This window comes from Eupeodes corollae, chromosome 2 (genome assembly GCF_945859685.1).
Source record: "Eupeodes corollae chromosome 2, idEupCoro1.1, whole genome shotgun sequence".
Taxonomy (NCBI): Eukaryota; Metazoa; Arthropoda; class Insecta; order Diptera; family Syrphidae; genus Eupeodes; species Eupeodes corollae.
In genome coordinates this window covers 138,895,391-138,917,692 of record NC_079148.1, presented here as the reverse complement: position 1 = coordinate 138,917,692, position 22,302 = coordinate 138,895,391, and the positions used below count along the sequence as shown (strand labels likewise).

The following is a 22,302-nucleotide window of genomic DNA, read 5'->3' as shown; positions in this document are numbered from 1 at the left end:
GTGACAAAAGTTAATATTTACTTCGTTTATTTTAATGAAATCTTCAAAATGTGAAATAATTTTCAAAAGGACGTACACACACACAAAATATGAAACGGTGTGAATATTGCGAAAACCTTCAACAAAAACTTATTTTCATATACACGAATTCACGACTCAAAAACATGACTTTTCTCAAATATAAAATTTGTTTATAAATATTATAAACATCAAGAGGTACATAATATAAGTTAAGTAGTTAGACGAAGAGTAGACATTATAGATGTACGTTTGTAGTATGCACGTTTACGTTACGTGTAAATATTTATACCCATGAAGTTTGACATTATGGAGATGTTCCTTTCTATAATAATTACGTTGTCTCTATTCTTGGATGAAATTAGTTTTCTTGACAGCTCTGGACAAAAAAAAACAGAAACGATTCGAAAAAAAAGTCAAACTCAAATAGGTAGATTATGTTTGCCTTTTTCAATGAGTTTCACCCCAAAGAAGTTTCAAGTAAAAATGAGTATGAGTATCATCACAGTGAGTATGAGTTTATTGCCGTTCTGACAGAGTTTTCGTTATTTTTTTGTTTTTTCTTCATGGAGACGAACTTTGTCTGAAGTTTAGTTGAATATGTATGTAGGTACAATGTTTTTGAAAATGAAGACATATACCTGCTTATTTTAGAGACGCAATTTCTTCGAAACAGCAAAAAGTCTCTGCCAAAACCCATCATCAGTAAAGTAGGTAAAGTATACAAGGTATATAAGGTACATAGGTAAGGTACGAGAATATAACCAAAAGAATATGTAGGAAACATCAAGAGTTCTAGATTTTTTTTTTGAAGTCTAGAGGTTTAGGTATAATGCAAATATTTATATTCGTAACGAACGTGCAATTACACCATCACGAATACGACTACGATGACTATGACTATGACGATGAGAAGTGAGGAAAAGGTGAAATCAGAGAGCCTTAGTTTAATTAAAAGTGAACTTAAATATACGAAAGTTTTTCTACTTTCTGTTGTTGTTTTTTGTTTTGTAGTCTTATCTATATTTTGTTTTATTTTTAGAGCATCAGATGTATTAAAATAAGTTTTGTATGCTGTATTGTATTGAGGTTTGAAAAATTTTGAAGTGAAGTTTTTGAAAATTTTATAAAATTTGTACTACTTACTAAAGTTTAAGGTTGTATTTTTGTGTTTGTTTTTGAAAAGAAAACACTTGCATTAATTGAAAACTTGTTCCTTTAAGATTTGTACACTTTTTGTATTTGATTTTGATATTTTGAAAAGGTTATTTTGTATAGTGGAATAATTCAAGGACTTTACCAGTCAAACTTTAATAAGTGGAATTAAGAATTAAGGTGATTAAGAAGATGAACTGTATTAAGTTTGAGAATGACCAACTTACAGAACCTGTTTGAAATAACTTTTAATTTTTAATAACATCAACTCTTGTTTATGATTTCATTTAATTCTATCTATTTTAAGCTAAGGACTTTCAACAAGATTCACTAGCCGTTATTTTAATACAGCTATTTAAAATACAATTTTGGTGAAGTGATACCAAGTAACATATAATTTTTAAAGAATACAATGAAAGTTTTTTTAGAGAAAAAAATTGATATTACTTCGTGAATAATTTATTCAACGAAAAATAACATTTCTTACTTCTGCCAAAATGTTTAGAAAAGGAAAATTATATTAAACTTTAAAATTGTCTGCTTAAAATTAATAAGCAATGGAATTTCGACTCAATTATCTTTGAAGCAAGTTATAATATTGGCTTAAAATTAATATCATTCAATAAAAAAGATTTTTGTTCACGTTTAGTGAAACTCAAAAAAAAAACAATCGAAAATTTTCTTTCAAAACTAAAACCTACAAAAAATACTACCTAAAGTCGGTGAACAATAGTTTTCGACCCAAATGTCTCGAAAAAAAATCAATTTTTTGGTTTTAAAATTATTTCATGGTACATAGACAATTTTTTTTACATAGGGTATTTTTTTATAAGTTTTGACAGTTTTTTCTTAAAAAAAGTAACAACTTACTAGAAGTACTGCTAAAAATTGCTAAAAGTTAGGTTAGGTTAGGTTGGAGTGGCTGTCTAGATGTCATTGACGCACGTAGACATCAAGGGTCCATTGTGATACCACTAATGAGGTTAGAGAGACGTTTTGTGTCAATCGTTGCCAGTTCACTAGTGTTTTCGAAGAAGGGATTACCGAGAAAGTAATTCCTCTAAAGGAGAGTGCTGGACATGTACATAGAAGGTGTTGGACCGTTTCCTCTTCCTCCTCGTCCATGCAGCTTCTACAGAAGTCATTTGTGTAGACCCCTAGCCTCAGAGCATGTCCCGTTATTACTCCAATTGTAGAGCATATAAAGGGTGATTTTTTTGAGGTTAGGATTTCATGCATTAGTATTTGACAGATCACGAGGGATTTCAGACATGGTGTCAAAGAGAAAGATGCTCAATATGCTTTGACATTTCATCATGAATAGACTTACTAACGAGCAACGCTTGCAAATCATTGAATTTTATTACCAAAATCAGTGTTCGGTTCGAAATGTGTTTCGCGCTTTACGTCCGATTTATGGTCTACATAATCGACCAAGTGAGCAAACAATTAATGCGATTGTGACCAAGTTTCGCACTCAGTTTACTTTATTGGACATTGAACCAACCACACGAATGCGTACAGTGCGTACAGAAGAGAATATTGCGTCTGTTTCTGAGAGTGTTGCTGAAGACCGTGAAATGTCGATTCGTCGCCGTTCGCAGCAATTAGGTTTGTGTTATTCGACCACATGGAAGATTTTACGCAAAGATCTTGGTGTAAAACCGTATAAAATACAGCTCGTGCAAGAACTGAAGCCAAACGATCTGCCACAACGTCGAATTTTCAGTGAATTTGCCCTAGAAAAGTTCGCAGAAAATCCGCTTTTTTATCGACAAATTTTGTTCAGCGATGAGGCTCATTTCTGGTTGAATGGCTACGTAAATAAGCAAAATTACCGCATTTGGAGTGAAGAGCAACCAGAAGCCGTTCAAGAACTGCCCATGCATCCCGAAAAATGCACTGTTTGGTGTGGTTTGTACGCTGGTGGAATCATTGGACCGTATTTTTTCAAAGATGCTGTTGGACGCAACGTTACTATGAATGGCGATCGCTATCGTTCAATTCTAACAAATTTTTTGTTGCCAAAAATGGAAGAACTGAACTTGGTTGACATGTGGTTTCAACAAGATGGCGCTACATGCCACACAGCTCGCGATTCTATGGCCATTTTGAGGGAAAACTTCGGAGAACAATTCATCTCAAGGAATGGACCGGTAAGTTGGCCACCAAGATCATGCGATTTGACGCCTTTAGACTATTTTTTGTGGAGCTACGTCAAGTCTTAAGTCTACACAAATAAGCCAGCAACTATTCCAGCTATGGAAGACAACATTTGCGAAGAAATTCGGGCTATTCCGGCCGAAATGCTCGAAAAAGTTACCCAAAATTGGACTTTCCGAATGGACCACCTAAGACGCAGCCGCGGTCAACATTAAAATGAAATTATCTTCAAAAAGTAAATGTCATGGACCAATCTAACGTTTCAAATAAAGAATCGATGAGATTTTGCAAATTTTATGCGTTTTTTTTTTTTTTAAAAAGTTCTCAACCTCTTAAAAAATCACCGTTTACTTTGTCTGCTCAGTGATATCAAGCCTTTTGACCGTTTTAAGTCAATACTTAGCCATATTTGCTTGGTTGCTAGGCAGGTGGTACTTTGTGACCATCTAGCATTTGTTGTTTCTAGAGCATATTGCTTGAGAAGATATTTTGCATGTAGCAAATGGTGTTCCTATGTTATGATTTTGTCTAACATGAAGCAGAAGTGTTCCTTTTTTGGCGAGCTCATCGGCTTTGCAATTTCCCGGAATGTCTCTGTGGCCCGGCACCCAAATGAGGTGAATGTTAAACTGTTCCGTCATCTCATTCAGAGATGATTGACAATCGTGGACTGTTCGAGAGTTTGTGGAGACAGACTCGAGAGATTTAAGAGCGGGTTGGTTGTCTGAGAAGATTCGTATATCCTTACAAGATATAACGTTTTCTTTGAGCCAGGATGGTGCTTCTTTAGTCTATATGATAGACTGAGATTCAGTTGTTTCGAATAGATACCACTTCCAACTCCGTGATCGGTCTTTGAACCGTCTGTATAGAAGTGTACCGCATCATCTTCCAGGGTCCTCTCTTCTGCCAGGAGGATCTTGAAGGAAGCTTTTACCGAATACCATTTTTGGGGTGGTGTAGTCTAAGCGATCTGGGATAGATCTGAAACTGTCTAGAATAGTAGTTTGTTCAGTACTGTTACTGTTTCATTGAGAGGTGGCTCTAAGCCTTACACATGAGTTGGCAGCCACTTTTTGGAGAAGATGTCAAGTGGTGTTAGGTTAAAAAGCACTTCCAGTGCTGCTGTTGGTGTTGAGCGAAGTGCTCCTGTGATGCACATGCTAAGAGTTGGTTTACGAACAAAATATCTCAGGAACAAAATATTAACAAAATCAAACATATTTTATCTTACGCAAAATATTAAATCATTTTTTTTTTTGAAAAATGCAATGAGCATATTTTTCACAATATTAGAACAGAGAACAGACAAATATATTGACTTAAATATTTGTAATTTTGTAAGACTTTAAAATATTTTTATTATTAATTGTAAAGAAAATTTGTTTATTACAAAATACCAAAAATACTATTTTATTGTTTTAACTTTATCAATATATCTTATGAGCTAACACATAAAAATTACTTTTGTTTTTGATAACGTTTTTTCAAATTCTTTAAATACAAACATTGATGTGTAACGATTTGAAAATTTTAAGCTGACGCACTATTTTGAAGGTTAGTAAGAATTTTTTTTTTAAAGTTATCCTATGCACTTTATTTAATTTGAGTTTTAAACATGTCAACAAAAATATTTGCCTCTTCTCAGATTTAAACAGAAGAGGCCCCGACATGGTACTTGACCGTGACCACCACTTAATGATAGCTACCCTTAGTTTGAGTACAGCTACAGTCCGAAGATCCAACGGAACAACACGAGACTTCAAATTCAACATCGCTAGACTAAACGATCCCACGAATCGTCAACAATTTAGGGACCAACTGTCTCACGAAATGAGAATAACCAGCAGTACAACGACATCGAACACCATTGAAATGCTGTGAAAAATGTTTTCATTTCACGTGCGGACAGAATTATCGGTCGGAAAAAAAGGAAGCAACAGTACTTGGCTGTCAGAAGAATCTTGGGCAAGAACAGTTAAGGGCTCGAATAACTGCTTCACAAGAGGAAGAAAAAAACGAGCTGGAGTCCTCGTATCGCATGAAAAAGAGAGAGGTTCACCGCAGTGTGCGCCGTGACAAGCATAGCTACATCAACGCATTGGCGCAAGAAGCAGAAGATGCATCAAACAGGTGCAACAGCAGGACCATTTACAGAATAACCAAAGAGCTAACCGTTACAGACAGCTCAAAACAACACCTGGTGAAAGAAGTAGACGGTACTGAGATAAGTTCGGTGGATGAGTAAGTCAGAAGGTGGAATAACAATTTTCCTCGGTTTTAAACCGATTGTTTGCAAACAAAGTGCAGCCGATACCTTATGAAGCAAACGAGAAACTAAAACCCGGTTAAGATGAGATAGTTGCTGCAATTAAAGCACTTAAGAACAATTAAGCGGTATAACTTGATGGAATTTCTACAGAGCTTTTACGAGCAGTGCCAACGTCATCAAGCGAACTTGTTTATCCGCTCATAAAAGAACCCTGGACCATCGAAAGCTTCCCTCATGAGTGGAAGAAGGGAATTATCGTCAAGCTCCCAAAACTGGAGAACTGAAGAGGAATTTGCGTTCTACCAGCCGTTTCCAAAATAGTAGCAACAGTTATACTGGAACGTATCAGAGAACACCTTGAGGCCACACTCGATGCCGAACAAGCAGGATTCCGCGCTGGATCCTTCTGTATTGATCATAATGAACACCACCCGGATCATTATTGAACAGTGCGTTGAATATCGATCACCACTTCATCGACTTTGAGAAGGCCTTTGATAGCGTTAATAGGGAGTATATCTGGTTAGCTTTGCGGAGGAGAGGCATCGCAGAAAAACTAATCGCTCATCTCTGTCAGGGATCCAATGGACTTTGACATCCTATTTAAAGCACTTGGATTACGCGAACGATGTTTGCTTACTCTCCAATAGGATCGTGGATCTCTATCAAATGACAACAAATGTGGTGAGAGAAGCAGAAGTTGTGGGGCTAAAAAGTTATACCGGCAAAACAAAATTGATCAGCTTTGGAACCCGACCATCCTCTCAAATAAATATTTTCTCGCAACCGGTGGAAAAAGTGGAGAGCTTTCAATACCTTGGAAGCAAAGTTTCCATCGAAAATGGAACCGAACAAGACGTCATCTGCAGCACCGGCAAAGTAAAAGCGGCGTTCGGTATGCTGTCAAAAATTTGGAGGAATAACTCTATCAGCTTAAGAACAAAGCTACGACTGTTTCGCACAAATGTCGAATCTGTGCTTCTTTATGGGTGCAGAACTTTGAAGGTTATTTCAGCCATAACAAGAAAGCTGCAAACATTCGTAAATACTCGTAGATGTCATCGTAACATCCTGAGAATTTTCTGAGAAGTAAAAAAAAAATGTTTGATTTTAGAAACGAAAAAATTAACTAGGTGCAAAACATTTTTACTTTAAAAAAGGAAGGTTTTTGAAACGGGTAAGGTTAAATAATAATCCAAATATGATATAAGTGCATGTGTATTGTGTACGTTCGTAGGTTCGGGAAGCTTTTTTCGTAGTCCATATCTCAAGAACTTGTATAGATATCGACTTCAAATAAATGTTGTTATACATATATTATTAATAAGATAAAGATGATTGCGTACACGTAGCAATTTGGCTAACCCGAAATATGCCATGAACCAATAACCAATCGACTTATATTAAATTCTATATTATATATTTTGACATGATCATTTTTAGAAGGATTCATTAAATTAAAAATTGAGAGTTTTCTTAAAAAAAATAAAAACTTACAAATACATTCATAAAAGTTATTAAAAATTGATTTTCCACTAAGTATCTTTTTAAAACTTAAAAATGCTGACTTAAAAATAATTTTATTTTATAGAAAATATTCAGTACCTACAATTTCTATAAAAATCCGAAAATCATTTTTTTCATAAAAACTAAAAACTACAACTACAAAAAAAAGTACACAAAATTGATAAAAGTTGATGTTAGATTCTTGATATATTGTTCATAAAAATGAAGGGCACTGACTTCAAAATGATTTCATTACGTGCTGATTTTTTTTAGAAACATCCAATCTGTATTTGTTTACATTAAAAATACAAACTTGCTATTTAAATTGGTAGAAATCACTTTTCGACTAAAAATCTCGGTAACAAAAATAAATTTTGAAACAAATCATTTCATCATTATGAAAAATTCAACTGACAACTTTTTTAATACACGAAAAACTAGAAAAACAATAAAAAACTAATAAGAAATGATTCTTGACTCAAATATTAGGATATTATTTTTCTCACACAAAATATTGTTACAAACATATTGTTAGAGTCTTAAGCAAGACAAACGAGAAGACGGGATGGGAAGTTATCAGTGTGGATCGTATTTCAACCTTTTTTTTTTCCAATTGAACGAGGTTTTTTCTTATATTAAAACTCTACTTGTTTGAATTGATATCTCAACACAAGACACTTAAAATTTCAATTTTCGATTGATGTTCTTCTAATCACAATTTTGTTTACAAAAAAATATTATTACCAAAGTTTAAATGGGCAATAATGGTAATTGCGGGTCTTATCCTTTATAAAACTTATTACCACGATTTCTTAAGTGATTTACTTAGATGCCACACAAATTTTGAATTAAAAATAAAACATTGAACCACATAATCGAATTTTCACAATTAATTAAAATGTCAAATTTTCCTGGTAACCACTTCTAACCTAGCTTTTTAACAAAACTCACGTAATTTAGTAAGGGAATGCGATAAATAATGGCAATGAAAAGTTTTGCTAAAAAGGAAAGTTCCATAAACCTAATTCTGATTGAACTTTGAAAATGTCTTAAAAGGATCAAGGTTTAATTTTTGTTTCTAAAACATTTTTTTACTTATCTGTTGTTCTATCTGTATACAGTTATGGTTCTGGAAATTTTTTCCCAGAATAATATAATCGTAATATAATCTCATTAAAATGAAACCCATTGTTTCCATTATTTTTTTTTTAAGTAATTTATGATATCACTTTGTCTTCCATTCTATGTGACTATAATAAGCATAAAATATTATTTGCCTTTGTTCTTTTTCTAAGAAAACTTCTAACTGTTAGCTAAATGACATTTCAATAATCCCTTTTTCTCTTTTTTGAATAGTAAAATATACCTATACAACATTCCTTTGTATGGTTGATTTCACTCAAGCTCATAGTCGAAGTCATAGTCAAAGCCAAATAGGCCCCATCACCCTTCAATGTATCGATTTAAATAATTCAGATAAACCTTATACCTTCCATATCAATAAAAGACCATAAAATTCATTATGTACAAAGTCTATATTATAGACAAACTAGACACATTTACATTACATATTTTCGAAAGTTAATTTCTAATTCAAAACAAACTCCACACACATATGAATCCTTGTACAATCGTTTCATCGAAAGAAAAGGTCTATCACAACAAAAGGGGGTGATTTTATAAAGGTAAAGTAGAATAAAGATATGTGGTATAGATATCACCTATACACGTATAGTTTGTACGACCCAAAAAGGGTTAAAATGTCAGAAAGAAAAAAAAAAGAAAAACCTATCTTTTGGATGATGTTTATGACATCAAATCACGATGAAATGATTGAAACGAGATTCTATCAAATATAATAATGGAAGTCGATTACTATATTGTTCGGGGTTAAGTTTGTATAGTTTTTATAGCTGGTGAAATTTTCACCCGAACCGGATGTTTATGTGCCAATATTTTGACCCACAATGTAATCAAGTTTTGGCACTCCTCAGAGAAAACTTTTTTGGTTCTTCGTTGGTTGGTATATCGTTGCCGCAAGGATTCCCATTTAATCAAACATACAACAACAACTAGAAAAATAGACCAGGATTATACACATTCTTGTATTATTGATGTTGTTGTGTTGTGATAGAATCTGGGATCAATATTTGGTCTACTAACCATATCTATAGCGTTAGCATTGAAGGTGTACCTGTATTACTCTGTAAAGCAATCAAATTTATCTTAAGACGTCAACGAAGAATTTAATTTAATTTACAACAAATCAATTTCTCTCTCATTCTTAAGAATTTACACCACCTCTTCTTCTTCTCTCCATTCCACCCATCCTATGATTTTATACCTTTTTTCCTGTCAAAAGTGCGTTTGGAAAACGAGCATGTCAAAAACAGAATGTGCGGTGCGGTTGGTATTGTTTGAAAACTTTTATCGTGGCATCTTTATTATAAAAGTTTTCTTGCTATAGTGAAATTCAAAGTGTAAAAAGCCAGACTTTACCTTCTTCTTCCTTTGGAACGCTCTGCACTGTTGAAGCTGATGTTATACGTATGTATGTATAGATGTATAGAATATAGAAAAAAGAGTAAAAGTTTTAAGTTTCATGCAGACATCGAAAAAGTTTTTTGCAAATTTTAAGGATTATTGAGATCTTATTTGATGACCAAGATGCATCAGCAACGGCAACGTTATCGAAGGCTAAAGTTTTAATACTTTTGAAATATATATTTAACCACCTTACCTAAGTATAAATGGATACATATATATAAATGTGTATGTACTAAAAACTTAGCAATTATAGATGGTTATAATTTTTTCCAATAATAATAATAAATTGCTCCTCTGGCAGTCGTTTAAATTTTGATTATTTTCCATCAGTTATGTGTACCGAAGTATGAGATCCTTTGAATAGAGGACCTAAATTAAGAATCAAATACACGACTGAGTTAGTTGAAAAAACTTGACGCTTACGTTTGAGTGGTCGTTAGATTTGTAAGGATTAAATATTTGAACACTTTGAGAAGTATAAAAAAAGAAGAATTGAAGATTATAATGTGTAAATAGAACATACAGGGTGGGTCATTAATTGATTCTTTTTTAAAATCTTTTTTAAATTATTTTGACACTCACAGTTCTTAAAGCATTTACATATAGTGAGAGTTTGCCAACAGGAACAGATATCAGTCAACGATTGACCCTTTAGATACAGAGGTATGCATGCAAAAGCATTGCAGGCTTAACATTCACCAAATTTCAGTTACGAATAACATTAAACAACTTACACTGTTAAAATAGCACTAAAATAATCGAGAAAATAAATACCAAATCGGTTAAAAAAGACGAAGATAAAAATGAGTTATCTCTGCAAAAAAAAAAATCAACTCAATAAACAAATTATACCCAACTTTTTTATTTGATTTCAACAAACCATTTTGTAATATCAACCAATTACCTAGGTTAATTTTTAACTTCCCATAAGAAATTATTGTAATGAGTCCGATTTGTCAAATTGAAAATTTTGAAATGTATGTGCGTGCATCTGTACGTCCGTACGTCTGTACGTTCGCGACAATTTTTTCGTCGACTTCTTCGTTGAAAAATCACTTGAAGGCACCCAGAAGATTTTTTTATTTGAGAGCGCCAACAATGAAAATCTTTTTAAAAAAAAGAATGAAGATTCACGTATGATATTTTTTTATTTTTTATTTGAAATAGCTTATTAGTTCCTATTTTTTCGTACAAAATTGTTTGATATGTTCTTAAAACCACCTGCATGCCAGGTGGGCAATGATCACCACAGTAGTCCTGTGCGTTTTTGGCAGGATGGTGATTAGCTAAGGTTGAGTTAGGTCGCTGAATTGTTGTAACTCCTCAATAGTGCAACTTTCGGAAACCCAATTTAATCATTGTTTATAGGTTCCTAATATATGAGCGTACTTTGTACGAAAACCATGACGAAGAATGGAAGGGTGGGGGATAAACCAGCCACTTACGATCTATTTCGGACGGCAAGCGGGCTGACTGTCTTTCCGCATTTATTGTGAGAATAAAATGAAAAATCAAATCAAAAATCAAATAAAACAATAATCAAACAAAAATATCGCGCCATGGCTGCCAATGCGGTCACATCTCCTGAAAAGGCTGTCGAAACAACTCAGGGATGTGAACGGGTTGTCAACCCTGTAGTTGCCACTAGTAGCGGAAGTCTTTCTCCCTCTACTAGCCGCAACCTTTACTTGAAGGAATTAACTGTCAGTGGAATAGCTGTTACGCTCGGTTGTCCCAAGGCCGGCAATTCCACACCCCACCTCTTCCCCGCTCCAGCTAGGACGTTGCAAGCGACCCCAAGAAGGGACACCCCATCCGGAGAGACAAAATCTGCGCCATGTGGAATTGACTCGAAGGGCACACCCTGATTGGTATAGGTAGCGACTAATTCTGGAGGTGGACCCACATCTGTGTCACACGGACATAGCTCTGGGCCGGGCAACAAGAAGTCACAGGCCAATCGAGACCAACGCAACGCTCAGAGGATTCTAGCCGCAGTCGGTGTCATACCGGTGGCGGAAAGAACCCCGGAGCAAACGCGAAAACTCGAGTGGGCTAGTGGCTTTCTTAGCAAAAATATCAAACCAACATGCGGTGACTTAACGTCAAAGCGCAATAGGTCTTACGAGGGCGACAAGCCTAAACCAAAAAGGCAGAAGGTGCATTCCAACAGCACAACAGCCTTCAATAAAGATCTTTCCTTCAGCGACGCACTCAAAGGAAAGATCATAGCCAGGAGTCATGTGGATGGTAACATCATGATCATTGGGCAGACGTCAAGGCTCACCTCGGTTTCAGATTTTTATCTGTCATCGAGGAGAATCTGGGGCCTCTTCCAGACACAGACGATGAAGGATGGTACCAAAATCGTATCAAACTCATCACCTGTGGTGATCAGAGATCTTTCGATATAATACAGGGCTGCTGTCAATGGCTTGCCAGAAGTGCCAAGCTCGAGGTTGTTACAAGGGAGAATATTCCTTGCCGGCCAAGAGCACGTATAATGTTCCCGGCCCTACACAACTGCCTAGATATGATCATGAAATTGATCAAAACAAGTGATCCAAACCTGCCTACGCACGAGGAGACAGTGGGTCACTATAGATCAGCTCTCGTGCTAAACTGGCTCAACTGGCCGCGACCAAAGGCGTGATTAGGTATGGTAACGAGCCATCCGACGTGGAGGCTAAAACTATAGTCGACAGCAATTCCGACAGTACAGATTAACCTCCATTACGCCATCATGGCCGCGCACAACCTGGTACTCCGACTGCATAGGAACAAGGAAGACATCCTCTTAATACAGGAGCTCCATCATCAGAGGCCTCCGGACTCCTGGAACTATTGCATGCATCGGAGAAAGGTGAACCAAGGTCATGCATGTTAGTAAAAAATGACTTAAAACATATTTTTACTCCCCAATTACAGCGACAAGGACACCACCACCGCTGTCTTAACAACGGATAAAGCCACCTACTGGATCATATCCTCTTATCTTGGTGGCCACGACAGCCCAATTCCAGGAGACACCTTGAGGAAGGCAATTGCGGACGCCCAATCGAAAAAAGTTGGTATCCTAATTGGTTCGGACGCTAACGCCCATCATACGGTATAGGGTAGCTCAGATATATATGAGAGAGGTGAGTCCTTATTTGATTACTTACTAAGCACTAACCTACTCATAAGTAATATTGGTGCTTCAGAATTTACCATTTAACGTTTTAGACGGACTTGGATTTCGCCGTTTTATACAAGAACTGGCACCCAAATATAATTTTAGAGGACCAAACTTTTTTTTACTGATTTCATTTGCAATGAACTGTACGGAAAAGTTGTCTTTTACTTCTGATATTTGGACAGATCCCAGGTCAAATGTTTCCTTGCTAAGCTTAACTTGCCACGGAGTATCAGAAAACTTTGAACGAACATCAATCGTATTAAAATGGGATCGAGGATCGCCATACAGGTGACATCATTGCAGACAAATTTAACAACTATTTAGTGGAGCTGGATTAATATACAATCCACTTAAAAACAGATTACAGTCTGAGAAGGCTCCAATCTTGCCTTTTATTAAATATAACTCAACCATTTTTAAATTAAATTATTAAATGCAAAGATAATCAATAAAATTTCAATTTATTTACGGACTTCAAATTGTTTTGTCAAAATTTGTACATCCGCAACAACCCTGGTTCACGAAATAAGAAACGATTTCTCAAATCACGTGAAAGAGCGTATAGAACTATGAGAGCTAATAAAGAGGACATTCTATGTTGTAAGATTCTCTAGTAACTGAATACCATAATAAGTTGTCATCGTACAGTGTAAAAGGGCTGTTACCTTAATATATTCAACACATATTGTATAAATATATTTTGAATCGGTTCTATTCTACGGTAATAATGTATGTTATAAAAAGGATTCCAAATGATGCAGCAGTATTCTAGAACTTACCGTACATAACTAATAAAAAGACTGTTCAACGTAAGTCAACAAAGTTTCGATAAATAAAACCAAGCATGGACTTTGCTTTGTTAACTAAAAATGCGATATTGTTACAATTGAAGTCAATCGAAAATTGGCTGCGAGTAAAAGAGAGTGATTGACATTTAGGAATGTTCATATATAATTAATTTATCAGAAAGTCTTTTGATTTTATTTTGCAAAAAATCGCAATCGCTTGTACTTTGCATACATCTAAAAAATGTAAGATCATTTGCCAACAGGAGACACATTGAATTTTGAAGTAAATTAGGATAGTCATTAATGTAAACAAGGAATAAGATCGGACCTAAATGGCTTCCGTGCGGAACTCCTGATGAAACAAATATAGGATTTGATAGATTTGAATCAATATGTACAGTTGCGTTCATAAAAATAGCAGTGCTGATCACATTTTATTAGATTGTCAATTATTTTAAGAACGGAAATTCTTACAAAAAAATAATATGTTGCTTGCATCTAAAGTCTTTCGTTTTCATATAAGAAACTTTTAGCTTAAAGTTATACTCTACTTTTGCGGGTGAACACACAATATTTCAAACTTTCTGGATATAGAGTGTTTATAAAAATAGCAGTGCTTTTGATCTTATAATTAAGAAGGTTAAAAATTAATTTTTTTTTAATTTTTGGTAAGTAAATATTTTTCTATTTAAAGTTTTAAGTATTTTTGACATACCAGTATATAAAAAAATATTGGCTCCAAATGGACGGTCAAGACATTGCACCGTCTTAAAATGGCAAAATAAACCGAAAACGGGAGGACCAAAAATTATGACTACTGAAAGAACTGACAGAAATATTGTTCAGTTAGCAAAACAGAACCCTTCCATAGGCTCTAGGAAAACAAGAAATGGAATTCAACTGCATGTTAGCGCCGTAACATTATAAAGACGTCTTTTATAAGCGAAGTTACCAGCCCGAAATCCACGCAAGGTACCATTCTTGACGAAAAGGTATGTGGCAAAGATAATGTAGTTTGTTAAAGCACATTGAGATTGTTCAAAAGAGAAATGGAGGAATGTTCTATAGAGCGGTGAAAGCAACGTCGTCCTTTTTGGGTCCAAGGGTCGTCAAGAATATGTGCGAAGAACCTAAAATGAAGCTTAAGATCCACGGTACACTATTTAAACAGTGAAGCATGGTGGAGGAAAAATTATGATATGGGATTACTTTTCATATTACGAAGTCGGGCCTATTTATCCCATCTGGGGTATAGAAATGCAACTGAGTATGTGAAAATTCTCTAGGAGGTTATGTTACACTATTCTAAAGAGTAAATGGCGTTTGGGTTTGCGTATACCAACAAAACTATGACCCAAAGCATACATCGAAAAAGGCAAAATCATGGTTTTCGCAGAAGACGTTATCCGTTGTGGAGTGGCCCTCTCAACCCCTCAACCTTAACCCCTTAGCAAATTTATGGGGGGATATTAAGAACGCAGTTCATAAAGCAAAACAGAAGATTTCGAAAGAATTGTGGGAAGCAGTGCGTGATTCGTGGAACGCAATACCAGTCGAGAGGTGTAAGGTTTTAGTGGCAACAAAGTACTAATTGTAAGCTAACATTATTTGTGTACTTTCATATAACTTATTACAGTTTTCCTTACTTCTTACGTAATAGATCTAGTATTTTGTTTTGCACTGCTATTTTTATGAACGACATATATTTAAAAAACGGTTTTTACTGTGACAAAGATAACGGTAAAAAATCGATAGTACTTATTTTCTGTTATTATGAATGAAATATTTTAGTTTGTTGTTAGAAGTTTAATGAAATATATTTTTACGTTGAAATTGAAGGCTTTTTTGTTTTATTTGGAGAGCACTGATATTTTTATGAACACAACTGTACATGCTAAGAACGATTAGGTAAATATGTTTTTAACCAGTTAAGAATATTAGAATGATTTGTTTAAGTTTTTTTAATAGAATATGGCGATGCAACCTTCTCCATTTCATTCACTACATAATTAGTAAAAATAGCTAAGTTCGTAGAAGTGGATCTACCAGAAACGAGTCCGTCTTGAAAAGGAGATATTATTTCTTTGAGTACAAATTTTAGTTTTAAGCAAATTATCTTTTCAAATAACTTCGGTATCACACATAGTTTACTAATAGGCTGATAGTTACAAACGTCTTGTTTAGAACCATTTGTATAGATTGGTATTATATTGGACGTTTTCTATTCAGGAAGAAAGAACCCATGATGAAGTGAGTTATTAAAAAAGATAAATAGTATTTAGCAACAAGCGGAAGCGAACTTTTTTAAAAGAATAGGGGGAATTCAATTAGGGCCAACATTATTCATTTAATGCAGTCTGCACTTCTGGTAAAGTTATACTTAAGTGTCCTATGTTTATATTGCTAAAGGACTGTTCATCAGAAAAAATCAAGTTATCATATGAATTGATATAATTCGATTTAAAAAAAAACTCAGAGAAAGCATAGCAAATGCCAGTCAGATTATTTAAAGTCGATCCTGAGTACTGCATACATTTTGGTATTCCATTAGATTTTCTTTTATTTTTTATAAAGGCCCAGAAATATTTGCATTGTATTTAATTTAGATTCAATTTCATTGATATAATTCTTTAATAGGAACTTATTAAGAACGTTCAAATTCTTCTCCAAATTTAAGTAATTTGTACGCAGATTGGAGTTATATTTAGATTTCCGTGAAAGTATATATGCTTTATTTTTTTATTATTTACATTAAAAGGCTGTCTGTTATACCAAGGAGGTTACGAGCTATGCGCGTATAGATCAATACCATCCCTTAGGTAGTTAACAAAAGTGATAAAGTATTCTGATAAATTTTGACATTCGATTTTGTCTGGTGGCAAAAGAAAAATTGTTAAAGCAACTCGAAAAATTATTGAAATCAGGCTTTGAAAAATTGTATTTAATACGATCTTGATTTGGTTTAAAAAAGTTAATAACATTAAATTCAAAACTAAAATCTACATGGTGAATTAAATTTGAAAAAATAGGAAAAAAAATAAAAAAATTATTGACTGATACACAAAGTTCTTTATCTACAAATAACAAATCAAGTGTTCTTTCTAGACTGTTTTTATACTCTAAACATTATTTAGGAATTTATGAACCGATTGGAATAACTTTTTTCTGAACAATCTCTCATTTTCTCAGTAATATTTGATCCATAAAAATTAAAATTAAAATAAACTTTTTTTTTGACTATACAAAATTGAATAGACAAATGTCAAACATCAGTAGAAAACAAAACAACGTTTCAAAAAAGCAACCACAAACTAACAATTCTTACAGCTTTCATATCTTCTAAACGATCCTTACCTTGTCTGTGTTTGGGACTTCTGTATAAATTCATTTGTCCTTTTTCTCTGTTGGTGTTTAATTAACATACCTAAATGAAGAAATTGTTACTTTTCCTTCTTCGAAATAAGAATATAAAATACAAAACTTTACATTGACATAAAGTCAAAACTTCAAAAAACTAAAAACGAAAAACCCATTTTAATATCTTGATGATCTCAAGAAAATCCCTTTTATTCATTTAAGTATGCAAATCCAGTTCAAACTGAAGAAGTAAAATAAAATAAGAAAAAAAAAAAAACAAAACAACTTCAAAATCTTCGCTGTTTTGGAATTTTCTGCAACAATTTCCATATTTTGTGCGAACACTCCATTTATCTGCTGTAATCCGTGTAATTCCATTTTACTATTTCACACAACATACATTACAAAGATTGTTCCCCTATACAGTAGTTGTTGGTATTCCAAAGACCCATCAGCCAGCGAGCAAAGATAGAGGAAAAGTGTGCCAACATCCTGCCAAGAGTTTAATTCCCTACATTATATTCTTTTGTACAATTGAATAATCCAAAGTGCAACACAAGAACAAAGAAAAAAAAACTAAAACGCATTTTAATTTTTCCCACCACGTAAATCCGTTTTCTTCTGTTCACTTGTTCACATACATTTATAAAATACACTGCTTTCTAGCTCGAAGCCCCCAACCAGCAATAAGGTTTCTAATCAAAATTCCTCTTTTACACCACGCAGAACATGCTATGATGCGGCTAGAATGAGACTGCGAAGGAATAAGGATTCCGTGGACAAAAACCTCCAAAGAATCGCCTTCAACACCACCAAACACATTTGGCATTCCTTGGTTAAAAATATTCAAAAATGTGGACGAAACGACGACTCGACGACGACGACTAAGGAAAAAAAAACCAATGAGCCAAATGGTATGTGTAGTTGGTACTATAGCTTTAAACGCCATCGTCATTCCATTCCATTCCGTGAAATTCAGCGGGAATAACGAAAGGCTAAGGAAATATTTCGTCGCACGTTCTGCAACATAATCCTTGACGTTTTTTTTTTTATATAAAATATAAGCTCTTCATTCTGTACTGTACAGCATGACTAGGAGAAGCAATGCATTTGGAAGCAGAAGCCATTGATATACATATGCTATGCAAAACTGAGTGTAGAATTTGAACTTTTGTAGACGAAGACGGGTGTAGTGAAGGTTTTTTTTTAGCGGATATTGTGTTAGGACTTTTTCGTCAACGCTGAAGGGGAATTTCACTGAATTGCTTTAAAGGAATATCAAAATGTGTTCATAGTTTCTTCCAATTCAATATTTTATGTTAAGAGACACTTAATTACCCCCCCCCCCCTCAGATTCGAAAAATAGTGCCCATTATTCAAAAGGGCTAAGGTCATCTTAGTTTGTTTCCAAAAAAACATATATACATTTATCTAATTTAAAGAAAAGTCTTGGAGACAAAGTCCAGCTATCAAGGGTATTGAAGAACATGGGGTTGCAAAGATTTCGACAGTTGATTTGCCCGCAAGGAGGCGACGGATTATCAAGATGTGAGATAAATATCTGAGTTCTTCCAAAGTCTTGAAATTATTTATTAACAGGTAGTTTGATACCAAAAAAGTGTCAGGAAATCATGCCAAGGAAGGCTTCAAATAGCAAATCATAGGAAACGGATTTGAACTTACTCAGTTTTTGAAATGCTTATCCCCTGATAAGAGGGCCACACTAGAGAGGAGTTTTCAAGGAAGGAACGGTCAAAGGTGATATAGAGAATCCTGGATGAAAAAGCTGGAAAAGAGTCACAGGAGAGCAAAAGGTCTCTAATAACCACAACAGATGGAATTGTTTGACTGTGGAAGAAGTATTGACGAGGTGAAGATCTAAGCAGTACTTTTGACACCATACTGAAAAACTGTTGAAGTCTAGTTGAATTGGGTAAGAGTCCATCATATGCACATAATTGTTTTCAATAACTTGGTGTCGTCAGCATAAAGGCATGTATATGAATATTTAGTAAGCGACTCTACATTTTTGTAATCGAGAATAAAAAGAAGAGGACCCAAGTGGCTACCTTGGGGTACACCATAGATACCAAGAATAAGAAAAGAAGCAATAATTGCACACGAAGTTTTCTAAGTAAGAAGAAATTTATTTTAACAGAATCGGTCCAAAACAAACACTCTGGGATATTTTGTCAAAAGCTCTGCTAAAATAAGTTGAAATACCAACTTACTTCATTTGTTTTTCTAAACACTAAAAGCGTATAAGGCAAAAATTCCACAAGTTTAGTAATTGTGGGCTCAAAATTTCGGAAAACCATATTGTCTTAGGGAAACTAAATAGTTTCAAGAGGTACAACGATAATCATGTCCCAAAATATGATCCCTGTGAGAAATATACGATTTAAGAACAAATGTAACGGTTTTCTTGTCGTTCTTACGGTTTTTCTCTCCTGACTGATACGGAAAAATTTGCTTTAAAAATTTCAAAAAAATTAAAGGATGATTCAATTATTCTCGACTTCTTCCTAAATCAAGAAAGAGAGAGATAAGGTTATTAGAAATTAGACCAAAGAGGAAAAGCTTGTAATTATAAATCTTTTTTTAACCCTTTTAAAACTTGATATTTCCATATTTCCTTACAATATTTTTAAAATCCTTTTTCATGGAGAAATTCATTAAAAATGCACCAGTATTTCAAAGCATGGTGTATAAGTTTGTCCTCGACACATTGTTATTCTTGAGAAAAGAAATCAACGGCCAGAAGGCAGAAAAAGTATAAGAAGTATAAAATGTTAGACGACTTCAATGCTTATGGAATCTATTCATTCACTTTTATATGTGTTCCTTAAAGAATTCGTCTTTCTCAATACCGTTTTTTTTGCGCTCTTTCTTTACCTATAGGTACATACATTAAATGTATGTGTGTACTTATATTTATAGCCATCATTACTAAGTCATTGGGGGTAACAATTGTAGATGACGCAACCCTAGGATTCCCTATACAATTTATAACAAAAGCATTGCCAGGATATTCACTTGACTTTTTGAGCTCCTTATTTAATTTTTTTTTTTTTTTACTTTTTTAAAGGCTTGGGTGTTTCATTTATTCATCTTATATTCACAATTTCATGATTCATGATACCCGCACGTTTCTGAATAAGTATACAAATTTGATGTAGGTAGGTGAACTGTATATACGATATCCTTGATCCTGAAAACATGTACGGGTATAGATAGTTCTAATCTATAGGTACCTTCTACTATATCCTTGGGCAAACAATGAAGGCATGACAGAGGAAATAAACTGAAATTACTTTTTTTTTTACTGCACGCGCAACGTACATTATTTCACCACTAAAGGGTGTTGGTGTCATTGTGTTTTTGATACTTATTATTAGTTTTGCAGATCCCATATTTCTCAAGATATATACCAACAAAAGGATTTTCGTTTTCATACGTAGTAAAGCGTTTTGAATGGCTTCTTAATTATTATATTGCGAAGGTGTATTTTATATACAAGTCTACAAGTTGATTTTGATACAGCTCTTAGAAATATTATGTAATTTAAGAACGAGAAAAATAAGAAAAACATGAAGATTTATTTCTGTTGCTCAGATAAATAAAGTAGCTTAAATAAAACCAAAACAACAAATTTACTACACATAGAAGGCATTTTAAGCTCAAAAATAAAATATTAGACTATGAAAACAATAAAGTTGCCAAAGCAACTTCATGAGAGAAAATTAAACATTATTTCGCTTCTTTGAAATGTCCTTTTCTTTGAATTGTATTAAGCAATGGTAAAACAGTCGTTGAGGATCAGTTATGTCTTCTGAATATTCAAGTTTATAAAGAAATGTGGATTTGTAATGTTTTACAAACAGCTGTAGAAATTTTGAGCAAAATTAGAATATACACGTTTTTCCAAAGTGACTACAGAGAAACAGCTTCTCAAAGTATTGACGTATTTTTCAAATTAAAAATAAAAAATACGTCGTTTTTCTAGTTTGTTATTCCTCATCAACTATTGTTACGAAAGACTACAACCAAATTTTTGTGGACAGATAAAATATCAAAAGGTGTTTGGTGTTTGAGCGATTTCAAGTACTTCAAGAGCAAAAATAACATAAATCACTGTTGTTGAGATCAAAAATTTCAAGGACAAAAAACGGTAGAATGGCATTTTAGTATTTTACTTCCTTAATGATCAAATAAAAGTAATCAAATACCTAGATAGAAAAAAAATCATAAGAATTCAATTGTTTACTGAAGGCTTTTCGATTTTCTTAAATTGACCATTTGACAACAAAAACATCAAGTAAAAGTTTAAAAGGTGTCCATCGGAAATTATTAGAGTGGGTCGCATCCCATTCTCGAAAATTCTTTCTTTCTTTCACTTTTTTTCTTATGACAAAGGGTTTTTCAAAAAAAATTATGTCTGACTCCACTGCTCACATTTTGGTAAAATTTAAATAGTTTCACATAGAAGATAGGTTTTCTCTTTAACACTGTTTTGAAATGTTCAACATACCTTCACTTTTAACTCCACTTTCACTCCCATTCAATTGCTCAAGCTTATGGGTCCATGTTCGTCTGTCTGTCTGTCTGGCTGTCAGCCTCTTTTTCATCCACAGCATTCAGTAACTTTTCATCATTTTCATTTATAAATCTTCATTTTATTGTTTTTTTTTTTGTACTGTGTATCTCTCCATCATTCATTTTTGAATGTTGGCCTTTCATTCTTTTGTCCTATACATAGATAGGTAGTTGTGGTATAAAAGAGAAGAACGCGTCTCATAAACAGCGTTTCAAGCCCAATCATCATCAACTACTTCTGTGCTTAGCTATTCAAAAAGCCTCTTCCCTCAACTGATGAACATCAGAGTACAGTGTAAACTAAGGAGTTGCTATAGAGATGGGTGTATATTTGGGCTTTCAATCTTTCATTTCATTTTGAAGAAAGGACTTTTCACTGTTGTGGTGTGGACGTTATGAGAGGACATGGACGTAAACATCAATATTCCCTCTCGAACTAACCACGAAATGATGGAGTGAAAAAATATTTTTTTTTTAAGTGAAAAGTAGTTAGAGAAAAAAAATCCTTTCGTGACTGTTATTTGGGTATTTGTTTATAGGAGTGGAGTACCTACATATATATTTTGTTACCGCAAGAGTAAATATAAATACAGTAGAAATTGTATATTTTTGGTAATTATGAGGACAGTAAATCTTGTAGACAGTGTTAGCGAAGCAGAGAGGATACTTTTGAATTATTGATGTGGTTCATTAAGGAAAACTTAAATATTCCAACTGAAGTT

The 22,302-nt window shown here is 33.9% G+C and overlaps 1 protein-coding gene across 1 annotated transcript in view; it reads left to right on the top strand.

Moving 5' to 3' along the window:
- Nucleotides 1-850: 850 nt before the first annotated feature.
- LOC129945262 (uncharacterized) overlaps nucleotides 851-22,302 on the top strand; it is a 79,875-nt gene continuing 58,423 nt past the window's right edge. Inside the window, 2 exon segments of the mRNA XM_056054920.1 lie at nucleotides 851-933; nucleotides 17,651-17,898. Coding sequence (XP_055910895.1) covers nucleotides 851-933; nucleotides 17,651-17,898 — 331 coding nt within the window.